The sequence below is a fragment of the Euprymna scolopes genome, chromosome 43 (genome assembly GCF_053919585.1).
Source record: "Euprymna scolopes isolate OS-2025 chromosome 43, ASM5391958v1, whole genome shotgun sequence".
Lineage (NCBI taxonomy): Eukaryota > Metazoa > Mollusca > Cephalopoda > Sepiida > Sepiolidae > Euprymna > Euprymna scolopes.
In genome coordinates, this window is record NC_136524.1 from 36,099,655 (window position 1) to 36,120,707 (window position 21,053).

General features: G+C 31.5%; 1 protein-coding gene across 1 annotated transcript in view; it reads left to right on the forward strand.

Annotated features, from left to right (window-relative positions):
• LOC145268287 (protein HIRA-like) overlaps positions 1–21,053 on the forward strand; it is a 191,929-nt gene that overhangs the window by 20,523 nt on the left and 150,353 nt on the right. The window contains exon 2 of the mRNA XM_080123694.1: positions 7,433–7,495. Coding sequence (XP_079979820.1) covers positions 7,433–7,495 — 63 coding nt within the window. The remainder of the gene's footprint in view (positions 1–7,432; positions 7,496–21,053) is intronic.

Sequence of the window (21,053 nt, forward strand, 5' to 3'; positions counted from 1 at the left end):
CTCCTTACATCAAGTGGCTTTATATCTTAGATCGATTTCTATTAAAAAACAATTGTACAAACCACATACAAATTATTTTCCTTTGTTTAACTCCTTGCTCTGCACCTTACTATTAAAATATTTATATCTTATTCATTGCAGACATTTTATTTGCAAATAAAATGAAAGTACTTTCTAAGAAATAATGTGTATTTGTATAGATGTACAAACACAAATATTTGTTTGTTTGTTCCAGCAAAATAGGTATGCATAAGTGTCCATAAGGATGTTAATGATAGTGCTTTTTTTTTTTTAACTCCTGCATTAGCAGTGTCAGAAATTTCGTGAAAATAGTGAATAATTCCACCCCATCTTTCCAAGCTTATAACTCCTCGAAAAATGTAATTCAAGCCCTAATTTTTTTTTTAAATTAAAGGAGTAAGGACCAAGGTTTTATTTAAAAAAAAAAAAAAAAAAAAATGTGTTTTTTTTTTTTTAAAAAGGTTTTAAACTTCGGACTTTACAGGTAAATTTCTAAAAAAGCGATTTTTTTTTTTTGTTTTTAATTTGAATATATTATTTATTGACCTTTTCTCTTCAATTTGTGATATATAAAACTATTAACCATAAATTAATTATTTACTTTTTAATAGACATTTCAAAATGAGAGGCGTAAATTATTCGACCCCCTATCTTTCTAAGCTTATAACTCCTCGAAAAATGTAATTCAAGCCCTAATTTTTTTTTCAATTAAAGAAGCAAGGACCAAGGTTTCATTAAAAAAAAAAAAAAAAAAGACAGAAAGAAACAATGTGTTCTTATAAAATAAGGTTTTAAACTTCGGACTTTACAGGTAAATTTCTAAAAAAGCGATTTTTTTTTTTGTTTTAAATTTGAATATATTATTTATTGACCTTTTCTCTTCAATTTGTGATATATAAAACTATTAACCATAAATTATTTACTTTTTAAGAGAAAGTTGAAAATGGGTGACACTTGGGGGGGGGCGTGAATTTAAAAAAAAACGTTTGTCTAAAATATTATATTCGGTTTATTGGAAAGAACATAAAATTTCACATTGACCCTGAAAATATCGTAAAAATAGAATCAATAGAAAAATTTTGATAGATTTTTAAAATTTAAAAATTGAAAAATATTGAGTTTAAAAATTGAAAAATATTGAGTTCGGAAAATTCATTACTGTTTTAAAAAAAAAAAAAAATTTTTATTACTTTTAAAACAACTGTAATAGTTTATTTTGGAAGTATAATCCATAAAGAAAATAAATAACCCACTTTTAACAGAGAAATTACGAGATTTTTATATTGTATTCGCAGTTTTGTGTTAGGGGTGTCAAAAATTCCTACAAAAATTCTGATACTGCTACTCCTGCATATTGCACGTTTTACTTATTTTAATTTAAAAAAAATAACCTATTAATAAAATAAGATATGAAATTTCAAATGAATTATTTTATCTGTAATAAGTATTTTGATAAGTATACAAATGCAAGCATAATGTAAATTAAAAGGCAAGATTAGATTCAAAACTTAGTGAATGAGGGTGCCATTTTCATTAACCAATTTTAATAAATGGTGCGATTTTCATTGGATATTTTTGTTGAGGGGAAAGAATTATCAAATCGGATAGAATATGTAATCAATGAAATCACTTAGAATTTCAATTTAGTTTTGCAAACAACATGGGCTGATACTTTTCATAAATGATTGGCTAGTTAGAATCAAATTTGTTAGATACAATGCTCTCGATATTAAACATCAAGAAATAGACTGGTAAAGTTTCATATATCAGATTTTGTGACAGTGTTGTTTCTCTTTCCCACCCACTTACACTGTGGTGTCTCTCTTAATTTTGACTTTCATAGCCGAAACTGGTTGTAATATTTACACTTTATTATTTCTGTCTTGTGCAGTCAAGAGAGATCTTTCTAGACAGAGGCAATTTTTACTTAATGTCCCAATCCAAGGTGTTCCTTTTTGGGAGCTGAATTTTTCTCACATTAAAACAGACCTTGTTTCTAACTGTGTCCTCGTTGGGAGGCAAAAATAAACTGAATGAATAGCTTTGTTGTATTTTTATTTTCTGTATGCACAATTGATGACATCACAATGGAATGAAGTCATTCATTGAAAGAGGTTGAAAATATCAGGGAAGATATCCTTTATGACATCAAATGCTGAAGTAACTAAAAGATGACACTATTCATTAAAATGAAACAGACAATCCATTATCTTTTGGATCCAGATCATTTATATATTGACAATGACTACCCCTTTAAACTGAAAGTCATATGTTGGTAAACTATGTGGATCCTCCTTGTTTACCCCTATACACACGAATGACAGCATCCACTAAAACAAATTGAAGATGCTGGGAAGATCATTTATGATGACATAAAGGGATGAAGTCATATTTTAAAACAGATCATAACTTAATTGATCACAGGTCATCTTTATGGACAATCACGTGTGTGTGTGTGTGTGTATATATATATATATATATATATATATAAATAAAATTCCAGGATAATGTTTTCCAAAAGTGTAGCAACCAATGAAATTTTAACAAGATTAATGCATAACTGCTAAATACCAAAGTAGAGCAACACATATTTTTTATTTGTTTTACATAACCATTAATATGTCGCTACAGATTGAGTATTTTCGGTCAGCCAGTTACAAGTAATGAGAAACCTCTTCAGGTGATGATGTTTATACAAAAGTTAACTCCGTAATGAATTGCCTGAAGAGGTTTCTAGTTACTTGTAACAGGCTGGTCAAAACATACTCATGAATGTGTAGCGACATTTTAATGCTTATGCAAAACAAATATATGTTTTGATGAATTCCATATTAAAAACTTTTCAGTTTACGATATATGATGGAATAATATTTTTATTTCAATATGTTAAAAAATTTCAATAAATTATTTTTTTTTTAGAAACCATTGCATGCCAAAAGATTTTGTTGATGTAGAATTCATTGAATTGATATAAAGTTATAAATTTGTTTATTTCAGTTTACTATACAAAAGCTCTGTTTGATCTAAAAGTTCTTCGGATATTAAATCAGCTCTATGTATTTTGATTATATAATGTTATATATATATATAATATATATATATATATATATATATATATATATATATGATATTGGCATTTTTGAGGTATTTAAAATATTAGAAATTTAAAGTTTGTTTATGCATTTCATTAAGATAAAAAAGATTTATCTTAAAGGGGGAAAAATCGTTTTTAGCTTTCTTAAAATTTCTAATATCTCAAATTTCCAGCAATATCACAAAAGTTAACCATGTCATGTAGTCACATGTTGCACAAGAAAAGGCAGACCATCCGTGATCAACGCCTTGATTGACTTTCATCTGACAGAAAAATGGTGTACAAAAAAAACTGCTTAAAAAAGGACTTTATTTGACTTGAAAGCTTGCTCATTTATTTTTTAGGGTAAATAATTTATTTTAAAGGAAAACAAATACTGTTCTTTCCTTAAATTTCTAATAGTTACCAGATATATCATCTAAACCTAGATTTTCTTTTGTATATAACTCTTATTTTTCTTTTTTTATAGTAACAGTACAAAACAAAATTAATAGTTAACTCTTTATGATCTTAATTATGATGTAGATAATAAAAAATATTTGTTAATTTTTATTAGTTTAAAGGGTAATGATACTATGATTGTCTCCAAACTGGAAAAATTATGAAATTTAATAGTTACAAATGAGAATTTTTGCATTTCATAAACTTACCATGATTATTTATCCATAGTGCTTAAAAAAAAAGTGTGTTTATGATAACAAACAACATCCTCCACTCTCTGAGACAGGTGCCGGCATACCGAATGTATGAACAGTTGGAATCTGGAGGTATCTGGCATCTATCCAAATACTGGACTAATACGTACAAGGCGTGTTTGAATCAATTCACACTTTATGCCATTATATTCATTTATTTATGACTGAACGAATTAGGTCAACCAGGTCATAAAGGATTAAATAATCTGACAAATATCAATTGCTTTAATGAGCTTAATCTTTTTTTTTTTTTTTTTTTTTTTTTAAATGAAATTTTAATATTGTTTTTCAAAAAAGAAAAAGTTCTACTTGGATAAATAACACAAAAATGTATCAACAATAATTCTTTCATAAACTTTTTAGAATGTACGTTACAAATTTTGCTCATTTATAATTTTTGTGTTTAGATTCTTTTGCTCTTTCTGTTAGCTTTTCTTTTGATCTTTATTTCAATAAACATCAGTCTTCTAAAAAGTAAGTCTATACACATCAAATAATTACTCCAATAATGAGAAAAATTATTTTATTGTTTTATAACAATAAAACATATCTGTCCGTACTCTTTTCTCTGTCATAATTTTAAAGTAAAAATGAATGACAAAATAGCTTGTACATCAAAGAACTAGAAATTTATTGAAAACAAAGAACAATAGACTGACAATGCATATTTATTTGACCATATGGTATTAGAAAAAAGGTAACAGATTACTTGCAGTTTAAACTTCACAATTGCATAGATTTTTTGTTTTTTAAGAAAATTGTCGTGTGTGTGTTTTAAAGTTTATTCAAAAGTTGTTATTGGCAGACAAGTGTTTTTTTTTTTTTTTTTTTTTTTCTTCTAAATCTTGTACAATTGGGGACAAAAATTCAATAGAACAGTGCATTCTTTTTTAGAAATCTTGCACAACTGAGGACAAATTCAAGAAAACAGTTCTTAATTAAAAGGGTTATTTGAAATCTTGAACAAATATCTGGTTCATGTGTTTCTTAATTTTTGTTTTTGTTTCTTTTTTTCTTAACTAATAAATAATAAAATATTTGCAACTCTAAAAATGAAAAATATTTATAACCTAAATTAAATATATTTTTCTTAGATTTCTTCTTTTCTTTAATAATAATAAAAAAAGAATTTCTGGTCCGTGGACATTAAATTAAATATACGAAAACATTTTCTTTTTCATTCATTTATCGTTTGGGTAAACGAATGTTAATTTTTAATGACACTTTTAAGTATTTAGTCACTCTGAGTAAAATACAAACATTTGGATTATTTTCCAATATTTTCAATAAATATTTGGGGTTTCTCCAAATATAATTTCAAGTAATGACTTTTTGTCACAAATTTTTTCTAATTCTCAGATTTTCCAAAATAAACTGAATAAATTATCTTCAATTTATCAAAATCATTCACTCTCTGTCAACATATCTTTTAATTTTCAGATTTTTTTCTCAGAAATGAATTTGTCTGTGACTTAACAAAATTGTCTATAAAAATTACATAAAAAAAGATTGATTGTTTCAACAATATTTTAAAAGGTTTGATGAAATAAAGTGCCTTCAGATATCTTTATCAACATTCTTAAATTGTGTTAATTAATAAAAGAAAAATAATTCTTTTTAGAATTTTTTTTTTTTTCTCGTGTGAATTAAATAAAAGGAGAATAAAGTTACGTAAATATACAACATAAGAGAAATAAGATGTTGATTGTTCAACACCAAAATCTCATCTACAAAAAAAAAAAAAAAAGCCACTAAAAACTACAAATTTTCGTCTGTCAGTGTTTACAATTTAATAATTGTTATGTCACTCAAATCAACCAATGGAATAACACGAATGCAATCATTTTAACATGAACTAAAAAATCATCCGCTCATTATTTTCAAACAAAATTTAAGATTTTGAAAGCATTAAAAAAAATAACAAATTTTACAAACTTATTTTATCCTGGGTTTTTTATTTAAATGATATAAGGCCATTTAAAAAATAAATTCTGAAAATAGTCTATCATATCGAATATGGAACAGGAACCTCATTTAAAGAAATACTATTTTAAAATATCTCTGTAATTACTTTTTTCACCAATTTAATGATGTTAATCACCAAATTGGGTTCTTAGCTCCAAGAAAAAGAAAGCAGAGATATCATATTCTAAAAATCATATAAATTGATCAAGTAGTTTTGTTTTGATAAAGAAAATTATTTTTGACTGATTAATAGGAATTACAATATAAATTTATGAATTATTGAGTTATCTCCCTTTGAAATTTTTTTTTCAAAATTGCTGGGCAAGGTAGTGACTAGTGGGATCCTTGATCTTATTTTAAAATAAAACAACTTGATCAATTTGTATGATTTGTGGAATATAATATTTTCATTTCGTCACAGGTATGTACATCATACAGATTTTTCTTAATTTTAATTTTTTAATATATGGGAAATTCTGGACAAGAACCTAAAATTGCTTATATCAATTATTTGATGAGAAAAGTGTTGAAAAGAATGCAATGAAAAGGCAATGCAATGAAAATGCAATGAAAAGAATGCAATGAAAATGATTGGTGACTGGCTATACCTGTAGTCATTGAATGCATGTTTACTTTTTGTTTTGATAACTGGTAATTTGAACTTTTTCTTTTTTCTAATATTAAAAGTCCAACAAGCAATCCTAACATTATTAAAATTTTACATATTAGTCTCAGAATTATTTTGGTATATATATCTCCCCCCCCCCTTTTTTTTTTTTGCTTAGCTTATATTTTCTGAAGGAACCTATATCACTTTTTCTGAAGGAATCTATTTTATTTTCAACATGTTTAATAAGAAAAAAAACAAAACTTCTTGCTTGCCATTTAAAGTGCTTTCTGATTGTTTCAAGAAAATTGATTAAAATCAGTTGCTTTAATTTGGTAAAACAAGACAATATGTTGGCCCTCAGCACATATCCAAACCGTATCCTCGATTGGTGCAATGCCATAAGCATTTTCAGATGTCATTAGATTTGTTAATATGGTGCTATCAGATCAGGCTTTCTGAAGATATTGGCCTCCTGAGATAAAATGCAGCTAACATTGATGCTTTATGTTTTTCTACTTCCTTTTGCAAAACTTATGTTCTGTAAAACCAAAAGCAAAACCAACCCACCTTTTACCCCTTTTCCTTTTTCCCATTTCCCTTTTCTCTTTTTTTCTTCTCCACTTCCTGACTGGTTTCCTAACTTAAAATTTACCAAACATTAATACTGTAACTCTTTTCCTTCTCCCATTGAAAAACTCTTTCATGTTCTGCAGGGGAGGGGGGGAAAATGGTAAAATCCACTATAAAACAACCAAACCAAGCATTACAAACTAGCGCTTGAAGAATAAAGAACATTCTAAAAAATAACTGGATGCAACATGGATACCATTTCCAAAATAACTGAATTTGGCATTAAAAAACTCAAAAAAGGTTGATATGCTATAAAACAATATGTATATTTTATGTATTGAACCGATCCATTAAAATGGTTCTGTGGCAAGTCAGTACTTGAAAAAGTTACATTTTACCTCAGCGCTGAAATGCACCACTTTTGAAATATGTATTTTTATAATCTAACATTTTTTTTTTTGTTTCCTTATTTTACAGATAAACCTATATTTTCAATTGATATACATCCTGATGGATCCCGTTTTGCAACAGGCGGGCAGGGTCAGTAATCTCCTTTTTTTTTTTTTTTTTATTCATTTGTTTAACCTGTACCAATTGTTTTAACATCTATTATCAACTTTCTTCTCTAACCACAAATTTTAAATTTACTTTTAAATCTCCTAACTCAAAAGCAGGTGCATGGTGTTATCTATTTCTGCAAAAAAAAATAATAAAATAAGAACTAAATATCTTGCTTCTTTATGGAAATCACTCTAGACAAGGTATGAAGCCATTTGATGTAAGGAGCTAAAAAAAGGTATACCCCCCCCCAAAAAAAAAAACAAAAAAAACTAACAATAAGTATTAGATGGATAGATTCTGACCCAGAAACAGCAATCCTCCCCCCTTTGTCAAAAACATCACCCATGGAATGTGAGGACTAAAAAACAAAATTAGTGAAGTGAGAGTTACGAGACTGCTGAAAGTAAACACAAGGTCTACTTCCTACTCTCCTTAAATCTGATAGGATTTGAATATAGATATTAGGATGATAGAAGTTGATCAAGAGGAACTGACTCCTTTTTCTGTGTTGGCAGAGTTATCTTTTCTTATTTTTGTTATGTGAGTTCTCATGTGGAGATGAAAGGATGGAACGAGACAGATACTGGTCAGCATAAACGACGGGATGACTTTAAATCCGGGTAAATCTACTATATAATAAAATGATTGCAGAAATTCTCCTGGACCAAATTAGGGTAGGTTTACAATAACAAATGCCACATACAAATTTATGTCTAAACTATTATCCAACATCTTATGTAATTTTAGAAGGCCATTTTAGACACATTTATTTGTTATAATAAAATCCCATGTCCTAGGAGAAACATCATCACAACTGCCAACATCTTCAGAGGAAGTAGTTTGTATTTTTCCCCTCTAATTCTTATGTCCTCTCACTGCACCCAGTCATCACCGGGAAGAAGTACACATATTATTACTATATTATTACTGACTTTGCACCCTTTATATTTGGATTAAAAACTCATATACATACCATTGACTTTTCATTTCCCATTCCAAAAATAACAATTTCTCCCTTCTAAAATTCATTCATTTCCTATTGGCTAAGAGCTGACATACAGATTATTCTGGAATACAATCTTCTCACATAAACAAACATTCTCAATATTTACAAATATGGCTGCTGTCTCTACATGATACAACCGTTAAAAAATAAATTAATCCAAATACAACCATATCGAACTCCCATTATCAGAAATTTTAGTACACATTAGCTATTCGAAACAACCACACCACCACAAAAAAATATCCTGAAAACAAAATACATTTACGTTTAACAGTGTTTACCTTTTACGCTTCCCAAGCGGCTACGTTACGGGCCGTTCCATTTTTATTTTTACATATTTTATGTATAACACCAGATAGTTTTTAACCCCCCCATCAAAAAAAAAATTTGACATTACATTTAATGCATGTATGCTATATATACTTAATTATTCTAAAAATTTGACCTCTTCTTTGTATGTTTATCTTTTACGCTTTCAGAGTGGTATGGCCCCGTTACATTTTTAAATATTTTTATTAATTTTTTATTATTTTTTTTTTTTTTATAACACCAAACAATTTGGCACCTACCCACCCCCAAGTACAATAATACCATACCCTGAACCCAATATTTTCTACATGTACGCTATATACTTGCTTCTTAGACTAACGCTGCCCCTACTTTGTATGTTTATCTTTCACGCTTTCCGAGTGGCAATGTTTTTTCTTTTTTCTTTGCAGAAAAGATAATTCTTTACCTTAACTCCAACTTCAAATTTTCCCTAAAGATGACGGATTTTGTAGGTTTCCCTCAATGCTGATTCATAAATTTTTAGCCGAGAGAAGATATATTTTCACTATATTTTATTTACTGTGTCATTTTTGTGCCAAAAAGCTCCGTTCTCGTCTGATCGTTCACATTTTGTAAACAAAACAGAAGAAAAGGGGAGGGGATACCTGATAGCAGGAGGAGAAGGAAGAGACGGAGATACTGTGAACGAAGGGTGGAAGAGGAAAGAGAAAAGATAGCTCATGGACGAGAAAGAGAGGAGAGAGAAAAGATAGAGAGAACTAAACCGTATATAGAGAGAACTAAACCGTATATAGAGAGAGATAAACTGTATAGAGAAAGAGAGATAGACCGTATAGAGAGAGGGGACTGAAAAAAGTTGTCAACAGTCAGTGGAGTTTCGCGCTTCAAAGCGACAAGACGTAAATCAGTGAAGGTCAGTGGTGAAGCTGGCGAGAGGCGATGGTAGCAGCGTCGCGGAGGTAAATATCAACGACATAAGCCGATGTTGGCGGCAACGGTAAAAATCTGTTTTGATCAGCGGTCAAAGTTAGAATATTGACTGAACAAAAGAATGAACCCAGCGAAGGAAGGATCAATGGCGCAGTGAAACTTTTACTATGAATCAAGGGCTTCGATGAGCTTCGGAAACAAATACTTGGTGCAATTAATACGCACGCGCGTAATGAAACATAAATAATCCAAAGGGCAAAAATATGAAAATTAACCTGCGTGCGCGTAATCAAACATAAACAATTTATAGGAAAGAAATATATATAAAAAAAGAGACAAAAGAAAGGTCACATTTCAAAGGACATTGAGTTTTTCAATTAAAAATTTCATTTCTCCAACATCTCTCTCTTACCCTAGAACCTGTATCTAATTGAGAAGACGATTTCTTGTTTTATGTGAACATTGACTGTTGATATATTTTTCTCTCGGCAGAATTTGAATCATTAAATCATTTCATTTAGTTAGGCATATTTAATTTTCTTGAATTGAATTTTATTTATTTTTTTATATAAATAAAAATTTGTTAATTTTTCGATGATATTTGTCCTCGTTATTTCTCATGTGATTTCGTTGTCCAGTACATTTCATTTTATTGTTGTCTTCAAGACGGTTGTCCCATTCCCATCACAACGCATTATCAAGGAACCTGGGGAACTTTATTTTTTTATATATTTTGTTACGTCACCCATCTCTACCATCCCCAATAGGACTGGGATACGTGTCGTAACAATATATAAATTAAATACTGGAATGTCATAAGATTACAGATTGTATAGTACTGTAAATCTAACGTCCAAATAAACATTACTATCTATATTTATAAAACGATCTCAATCAGATCAAGAAAACTCAATATGTGAGATAGAGCAATGATATAAATGGAAATTCTGAACTAAACTATTATTTAACAAACGAGTACAAATGATTATTAGTGTCTTGTCCTAAAAAAAAAACTTTGGTAATTATTTGTACGCCTTTGTCAAACAATAAATTATGTTGCAATTTTTCATATTTAACTCAAAATTTCCATCCACACACACTAGTACTACTTCTTTCTTAGAACTGCACGCCTGTGGAATTGTCTTCCGTTTTCCTGCTTTCCGGCTGACTACAATATGGTTGTGTTCAAGTCTAACGTAAATAAGTTCTTGATGAGCCGTTCTATATAAGTTATCAAATTTACCAAATTTTCATTACTAATGATTACTATATTGTCCTGTCTACTGTACACTCTTTAACCCTTATCCTTGAGTGGCCTCTTGGCCTTGATAATGTGGTGATGCCTATGTAAAAAAAAGTACAGTTTTTTAATAGTAGTAGTATACTAGTACTACTAAAATACTACTAGTGTACTACTACTACTAAAACTCAATGACATCAAAAAGGGATGATGACATCTGCTTAAACAGGAAGACTGGCAGCAAATTTGTCATAATGTTACAAAAGGATGATGTCATCAATTAAAACCAGTTGAAGATGTAAACAAAAGATAATGTCATCCATGAGCTAACTGAACAAATCACCTATTGATCTTATGGTTATCTATGTATTTTCTCTCTCTCCTATCTCTAACTTTATGCTGATTCTACCACTCTCTAATATTTCTTAATGTCCCTGATAGCATTTAGTGAAAGAATATTTTTTTTTTTAGCATAGTCATCTGATTTACATGTGTATCTGTACAAACCACCAAGGTATGGGATTTCAATCACCAGTTTTAGAGAGGTGATCATTAGTTTTTAGGGATGTGTTCACGTCAGTTTTCTTCAGGCTTTGCTTTAGGGTGGTTGTTTGAGATAACTATTTTTAGAATGAACCGGATTCTGAGAAATGATTTCAGTGAAAAAAGTTTGCAGGATTTATAATCAAACTAGCCTGGCATTGCCCAGGTGTTTGGAAGTGTTGTAGAAAAAAAAAAAAAAAGTGGTAATAGGCAGGCATGCTTGAACCAGTACAGCGAAGGTGGAGCAGAGCCTGGAAAAAAAAAAAAAGTAACGTCTTTGTTGTTGCGTCCATCGCCAAACCGGAAGTGGCAAAGATTTAAATTAAGGCTAGTCAATTGAAAAGAGGGGATGACTTTTGAAAATATTGGCGAAAAAAAGCGACCCCTCCCTCTTCCCTGAAGAAAAGTGCCCAGTGATGGTGAAGGAATTAATGTTTTTAGCCAATTTTTTTATATTTGTCGTCCGGAAGGTTAAGCTTCAAAATGATACCAATCTCGTGAAAATCCGTTACCTCTGTCGAAAGTTTTAGGCAAACATACATACGTACATCTAAACAGACTGATGAGATTTATATTATAGATGTGATACACTGTCATACGGTAAACAGAACAAAATAATGAGTTCAGAAGGCATATATTCACAAAAGAGATAATTTATGTTTAAAATAGGTTTACAACAGTGAGAAAACATAGAATATTTGTGAATATTTTTAGAGTTCTTGTAAAGGATTCATTAGCTGAGACATTAGTAGTCAAGATTGATTAAGAGCCGTGATCTTCAGGGTTCAGGAAAATCGTTATCAAAACTTCTATGCTGATTTTTATAAATTATAATTCATTGAAAGTTGTTTTTAAGAGTCCATGTTCTTTTAATTTTCTATTATAATTGGAGTTTAGTGAAAAAGCTTGGAATATTTCAATGAATAAAATTTATATAGTTTGCAGACGATAATGAGACCATGAGTTGTGTGCGTCTGTGTTCATCAATGTTTGTGCATGTGAGTGGAGAGAGAGGTTGTAGAGATGGGTACCCAAGGTGGGGCGCCTGGTGACACCAATTTATAGACTCCGGTCAACTGTGTTCTTCTGGTTTATTGAGAAAAAATCTGGCTTTTAAAGGGTTTAGGTAGCTCCTAGAAAGACCATCTCCAGTAAAATCAGAAAGTTTTCTGATTGGTTGAAAATATAATTATTCGTTTTTATTCAAGATAGTGTATGCACAGACGATATGTGTACAAATGTATTTATGCTTTTTGATTTTGTATGTCGATATGTAAACATTGACCACTACAAATATATGTGAATTAGCTACCAAGAGAAGTATATTTTTGTAAGAATTATAAAGGATAGTAATAATATTATAGGAGACTTGTTATACAAGAAGAATATCTTAGAAGATATGTCAGTTTATGAATTTAAAGTTTTTGGTAATACTTTCTACTTACCTTTTCATGTTAACAGTTAAAAATAATTTTAATAGATAAATAGGTTAATGAATATTTGACACGTGCATTATTATAACAGTTTACGCTTACATACTATCTTTAGTTTTTATTTAATAAAAAAAACAAAAACAGGATAACATCCAAGATGAAAACCGTAGTTTGAATAATCAAAATAATGAAATTCTGAAACGCAACAGCTTGAAATTGTATAAATTGTGAAATTTAAATAATGTGGAAAAAAATCGTGGTATCAATGTGATAGTGAAATAAATGAAGCAACTTTAGTAGAAGTTTGGATGTTTATTAAATAATGCAAGAAGTGTTTTCGTTGCTTATATATTTTTGGTACCACACTATTTTTAAATAGTTTTTTAGGTTAAATTCAAGTTTCATGATATCTCTTTTTTTTTATTATTAAATTGTTAGGTGGGAGCACAGAATAGTTACAAAACACCCTCCCCTCCCATGTAAATCCTGGGAACATCAACCTGAAAGAACAGTTGGAAATGACTTATATACCATACATTACGACCATGTAATCCCTACAGCCACATACCTTAAAAATGCTGCTGTAAAACCTGACATAGTTATATGGAATAAGTCAAGAGCAGCAACCTTGGTTAAAGTGAGTGTCCCTAATGATGGAGGTCTGAACAGAGCTGAAAAGGAGAAACAAACCAAATATCAAAATCTCATGTATGATACGAAAAGAAACTGGAATCTTGAGCAGATATCAATCATGCTAGTTATTATAGTTGTCACAAGGCTTATGAAGAAGAATCTGAAGTCCTCCCTAACTAATATTGCTGGTGGACCAAGTGCAAAAGAGATCAAGATAATTGCACTTAAGGGAACAACAAGGATAATAAAAAGAGCTCTCGGTTGGTTTCAATAAAAAGCAGGGCAATGTTGGCAGCTGGTTTGGCTGCCCCATGCCCAGCGTTACAATCTTCAAAGGAATAAAATTAAAAAAAAAAAAAATGAAACATTTTTTTAAATCCGGCTAGCAATTGGCATGTGCACTTATCCACAAGTTGAACACAAATGCAATACAGACTGACAAGTAAAATACAACCGCAAGAGTGTATATTATATTTGATTTGTTAGTAATGCGTGTATGTATCGTCATAGTGCCTCACTGCTAGCATTGAATTAGGTTCCAGTCTTTGAAATACTGAATCTCAGCTTAACATTTTCCTACCAAGGCAAGTCATTGTTTATCTGAGTTAGCTACTCATTAGATTCTGATCTATATCTGTCGAGCTCTCACTCCTTTAGCTTATGCCAATCTGCTCAAAGCTGAACTCTAACTAGAATGAGAGGACTAAAGGACAAAATAGGGTAAGCGAGAGTTGCCTTCCCTGAATGCTACAACATGGTGATCTTCGAATCTAATGTCAATAAATAATTTTCATAAACTTCCCTTATAACTAATCAGATATTAATCATTCTATTCATTATGTAACTGACAATCTATTGATCTCATTAACCTTTAACCTTAAATGGTAACACATTAGTAAATAAATAAATTAAAAAAAAAAAAAAAAAAAATGCTGTCTTGTGTGTGATTGGTCTAGAAACAAATTTTAACAGTGAAATGCAAGCTAGTGAAAAATCCTTTCTGAATATCACATCATTTTATGGTAAAAGAATATTTATTCTAATGGAAGCAGTAGCTATTAGCAGGGTTGCCAAGTCGGAGGTTTTAGTGGCAGTTGGATTTCTAAGAGTACTAGGAGTTGAAGTTGGAATTTTTTATCTGATTCCGACTCCTTAAGTACAATAAATTTATTTTTTACATGGTTTTGCTTTTATTTTTGGAGATATATCATATTTTGTACTGTACTGCAATGCTTCTACTAGATCAAGATATTTTGGTTCATTGAATCCTTGCAAATCCTGTCTGAACAGCTGTTTTTATTTTGGCTGCGACGTCATACAGGATCAATGAAAATTTTTGTCTTTGAGTGAGATCATGGTGGATCGGATAACAATTGGATTGTAATCCAAAAGTTATCTAATTCCTGAATCAAATGGAATTTGGCAATTGGTTTAGTCTGGGATCGATCTGAAATTAGAAAAAAAAAACTGGCCTAAATCATTAAGAAGCAACCCATGCTACTATAGCCCTTTATAGCATTTTTCCTGTTTTTCTTTTGTTCCTCCTTCTATAAAGGCAATATCTTTTAAAAAATTTCTGTGTATAATGTCTTTACTCTCCACTTCTGATGAGAAGCATTCGGCTTCGAAATGCCATAGCCTAAAGAGGCTTCCCTATCTCTAAATATTGTATTCCTTTTGAACTGCTAACATAATAAAATTTAATTGTAAATTTTTTATCCCTTTTTTATCTTATTCTATAAATCTGGTTGAGTGTACATGTGAGTATATATTTATCATACAAGTGGATGTTAAACGTAAAAAATAATATACATGAAAAGTATTTATAAAATGTTTGCTGAATAGGTGTGGGAGGCTGGTATATGGATCTGCAGAATAGATTTCCACATAGGGGTCAAGGAGTCGGGAGTCAAAGTCGGAGATATCAAAGGAGTCGGAGTCAACATCCTAGGAATTCTAGGAGCCGGAGTTGGACTTTTACCATCCTATTCCGCAACCCTGGTTACTAGATCAGATCAATCTAAATACAACAAAATTTCCACTCTTCCTTCTGAAAAATGTGCCAAAATCACATGGAAGGGAAACTTTAATTGGTCATATAAGTTTCCGTTAAACATCAAATTCATTGCAATTTCTTCATATTCTGCACAACACAATTATCTTTACGATTTATAAAGGGAACTTTGTGAGAGTTTGTTTTTTATGGACTCCCGAACAAGGTAGTCTCATTTTTTTTTTTTTTTGAATTTCACACAAATGTGCCTGGCAGTGTTCTTAGATAGGTCTTATATTGGAATGTCTTCTATAAGTATCAATAATTGGAAAATCCAATGAAAGATGGAGCAGGTGATTTTAACTAAAATTAAAGCCTTATACAGCCTAACCTAAGTGCATTTGAGAAGTTTTATTATTGCACAAGCAGTGAGGCTCAGCATATAGAATCAACAATAGGTTCTTTGATATAACAGGGGAATGTTTGAAATGAATGTTTCTGCTTAGAGCACAACTGAACCATAATACTTGACTTTTGCATTTTAAACTTAAATTCAATCTATTTTATAAAAATAATTTTATAAAATCAACAGTAGGTTCTCTACAGTGCAATACAGAGTATAATATATTATAAGTAGATCTACGACAACAGAATATTCTTTTCATTGTTTTGACTCTCGAGTATATATCTGACGCAGTTAGACACACTTAATCAACTGAGAACCACATCACTATAAAAGCATATAGGATATCAACGGATACACACTCGAGTCAAAACGAAAAGAATATGCTGTTGTCCTAGCCCTAATTATAAGTCATTGTAAGGAGGCGTTTCACGCTTCCTTTTAATGCACCACAATGGGTCCCCAACTAGAGCAGGCAATTAATCAATGATTAAAAAAAAAATGGTCAATTTCACAGATTTTGATAACAATAAAACTATGCGAATGTAAAACTCATTGATCCTCATTCAATTCCAGGCAATGCCGGGTCACCCTGCTAGTTAGCTATATTTTTTCTTATAATAATGAATAACAACAAACCCCCAGACAGAGACCTAGTTTGGTAATAGGGTAAAATGTGATAATAAAAAGCATCGTGTATGTTAATGTCATTGTGATTTAAAAAAAAAAAAAAAAAAAAAAAAAAAAAAAGTCCATTCTAGGCATGAGCTTGAAACATCACAACTTTACTAAAACAAAATTTGGTAAATTTTTCATTCGTGGAAGGGGACCCCTGCATGGATGGCTTGTTTTCATAGTTTTCAACAACCGTTGTAAGTGAAAATATCCAGGACGTTTCTTGATAACAATTGTTCGAGTTATTTTCAATGCTCACCAAATCCAGTAAGTGACATTTTGTTCCTTTGTTCAGGGAAATGAATCGGTAAACTGCTTTTATTCTTGTCAAGTAGCTTGCGTCAAGTTCACTTCCACTTGACATCTAAACAACCTGGAGATATCTCAATGCTTCCAGGTGTTTGGTATTTACTCATCCAGTTTTACAGCAAATAGAAATACTTATGATTTGTGTGAATGCAGATAATCAACGATATTGCATATTCGAGGAGGATCATCATCATTATCAGTTTAACACTGCCGCCATTGGTTAAGCATTGCAATCATTTGTAAAGCATTGCCGCGATTGGTTAAGCATCGCCATCTCATCAACATCATCATCACCATCATTTTAACATCTGTTTTACTTATTGTCATTTGTGTTGGATGGCTTATAAAAATTGATTTCCAAACTAATCTATCTCTGGCCAGGTCTTTATATATCCCTCCTTCATCCTTATCACTTTCCATGTTTTCCTTGGCCTTCTCCTGCAAACTGATTTTACCTCAACTAATCCAAGAACTCGTCTATTCTTTGTTGACAAATATGTTCTGCTGTTTATTAATGGCAGGCATTCCTTAAACATACTCAATCCACTCCTAATTCTTGCAATCACATTAGCACCTGGAATGGAATACTGCTGCCATATCTGGGCAGGAGCTGCTAAAAACAGCCTATCCTGCCTTGACAGAGTACAAAATAGACTTCGTGGCTTAGTGGGGGATGCCCTTTTCTCTACCCTGCAACCTCTCTCCCATAGAAGAGACGTTGCGAGCCTATCCTTGTTTTATCGTCATTTCCATGGTAGGTGCTCGTCTGAACTCCAATCTCTGGTCCCCCCCTCGCCAATCTTTCACAAAAAACACCCGTCTAGCTGAATCCACTGCGAAAAATTTCCCCCACTCTATATCTGTGCCTAAATCAAAACGTGGATTCCATGAACAAAGCTTCTTTCTTAGAACTGCACGCCTGTGGAACTCTGTTCCGTCTGCCTGCTTCCCACCTGACTACAACTTGGATGTCTTCAAGTCCAACGCTAACAAATTCCTAATGAACCGCCCCCTTAAGTAAACACTTCATCAAATCTCCACACTAACGTACTGTACATTGCAATAACCCTTATCCCTGAGTGGCTTCCGGGCCTTGATAAGTGGTGACCACCGTGTAAAAAAAAAAAAAAAAAAAAAAAAAAAAAAAAAAACCTGCCCCAATGTTATGGCCTTGGTAACAAAACTTCTGAACAACCTCAATAGCTTTGTCATCCAAAGATACTTTCTCTAAGTCAGAATTCTCATCCATCTCTTGCGCCGTCTTACACTTTTTTCACATACAGACATCATCTCTAAACTTAGTAGTAATTCCACTACAATTGTGTACGCAGTGCTTATACAACAAAAGATTGAGTTACAGCTGACTCTCTTTCCTCAAACTGAGCAGAGGAAGAATGAGTGTTGCTGTGACATCTGGGCAGGAGCTGCTAGGAAGATCTTATCCTGCCTTGATAAAGTTCAGAATAGACTTCGTAGCCTAGTGGGGGATGCCCTTGTCTCTTCCCTGCAACCTCTTTCTCACAGAAGAGATGTTGCGAGCCTGTCTGTATTTTATCATTATTTTTATGGTAAGTGCTCGTCTGCGCTCCAATCCATGGTCCCTCCTCACCAAACATTCACGAGAAACACTCGTTTGGCTGTAAACACTATCACTAATTTCCCCCACTCTTTATCTGTGCTTAAACCTAAATGTAGATTCCATGAACAAAGCTTCTTTCTTAGAACTACACGCCTGTGGAACTCTCTTTCCAGCTGACTACAATATGGCCATCTTCAAATTCAATGTAAACAAGTTCTTTATTAGCCGTTCCTCTTAAGTAATCCAGTTGACCAAAGTCACACTTCTAACGATTACTATGATATTGTCCTTTTGACCATGGCACACTCTTTAACCTTTATCCTCGAGTAGCCTCTGGGCCTTGATAACTGGTGATTCCTTTGTAAAAAAAAAAGGACTTTATTTATTCTGGGGAGTTTTCCAACACAACCACCATTGATCATTGTTAACATTCAATCTCAGAACTTTTTTTTTCAATAGCATTTCTTCAAGCCTTTTCAATTCAACAAGTAGTTCCTCCATCGTTTCACATGCAAGTAATAAACTAGCATCTATTCTGAACCATTCCTCCAAGTTGCTAATAAAAACCGACTCTGCATTCACTTGCCCCAAATCCCTTCAAGGGTGATAAAACGAGAGCATGCTACCTTTGTGGATTAAATAACGTGTTCTGTTTTGAATTATGTGCCCGTTCTCCCGAGTTCGACAAGATACACCTGAAGAAGGTCGGAGGTTACATCGACCGAAATGTTGTGAAAATAATACTTAAGATGAGAACAGTAGTCCAAAGAATAAAAATGATACTAGTATGTCATTTCTTTTGTTGTTTCTTTTCTTTTGAATATGCTAAAATGCAAATAAATTTGACACTTATTATTTTCTTTTACCCCCCCCCATCCATCCAGTAGTAATTAAATGTTTATATAATATTTTTATGAAGTTCTATCCTAATTAGATTATTTAGAATGATGGCTAAGCAAGAATTTGTTAATATTGAACTTGAAAATGAACATGCTAGTCATCTAGAAAACAGTCTTGTGGTTTTGTGTTACCTAGATAATTTTTGGAAAGAAATTTTGCTCATGTAAGTGGTGTCTAGTTTTAGAAGGAGAAAGGAAAATTATTTACGGTGGTCATAGTTAGATTAGTTTTAAATGTTTTACAGGGGTGAACATGAATTTGAGTTCAGTCGAGCAACTATCATGGAAATAATTTTAGAGTAAAGAAAAATTATCAATGTTTATTCTGTGAGGAAAGAGACTAGAAAAGGAAAGAGGACATCCCCACCCCCACTAGATCTTAAAGTCAATTTTGTATTCTGTCAAGACAGGAAAGGGTGCTCCAGTGGTACCTTCCCAGGTGTGGTAGCAGTATTCCATCTAAAAACATATTTGACATGTTGGTTATTCACATCTGAAGGCTGTCCCCTAAACGTAGAATATGTGTGATGAGAGATCTTGTAAAAATTACTACAATAAAAATCACCATACTTATTGGTCCCTTGATAAAGGAGGGATTCCCATTCGTTTGTAGACACTTTTCTCAATAACCACACCTTGGAATTTTTTTTAATTTTGCACAAACGTTAGTCCTGGTGACAGTACATTTTTGCCAGAACGGATTTTCCGGGATAATTCTGGTTGCCCCCACTAGGAAGCATTAGAAGGTTAAAATTGCCCCCAAATTGTTCATCTGTTTATTTGTTTGTACTTTTCTCAATAACCACGTCTTGAATTTTCTTTTTTAAATCTTGCACAAACATTAGTCATAGTGAAAGTAAATTTTTTTTTATTTGTGGAGGAGAATCCTGCATGCTTGGCTTGTTTTGATAATTATTCTACGTCTGTAGGCATGATGAAAAACTTGTCGAAAGCGAGAACATAGTGTTGTATTAGAATTCACTTTGGTTAACATGGTCTCTATACATGTGTTAAAAATCATCAAATGAAAAAAAACTAATAATAAAAAAAATAAGAAAAAACGAAAATGAGTCCATAAACAAAAATGCCTGACAAGTATTTTGTATAACTGCAAATTGGATTCGTAATACAACCATCACATAGAAAGGGAAAATAGGACTCGTTATAATTCACTCAAAACCTAGTGTACTGCAGGAGGATATGAATCATTACAAGAAAGTTGATGAAATCAATCAACTTTCTTGATGTATGCCTACTTGGCATAGGCTATTAATAACATTAAGAGCAGTGTTGGGCCGATTAATCGGAATCGGGAATCGAAAAAACTGCTGATGCCTATTTCCCGATGCCAAAACGATTCTTTTAATTGCCTTTTTTATTTTGATTTTATTTAAAGTAAAATCTTCCATTGCTGGTAATAATGATAAAATAATTATTTATTGATTTTAAAATTGCCAGTAAAACTAAAATTGATAGATCATCCTCCACAAGTGTATTTTCACGTTTAGGAAAATATCTGTATATTTTACACTTTTTTTTTTTTTTTAATTACAGAAATCAGGGAAAATAACAACTCTATAGTTAAATATTTAAAGATTTATAA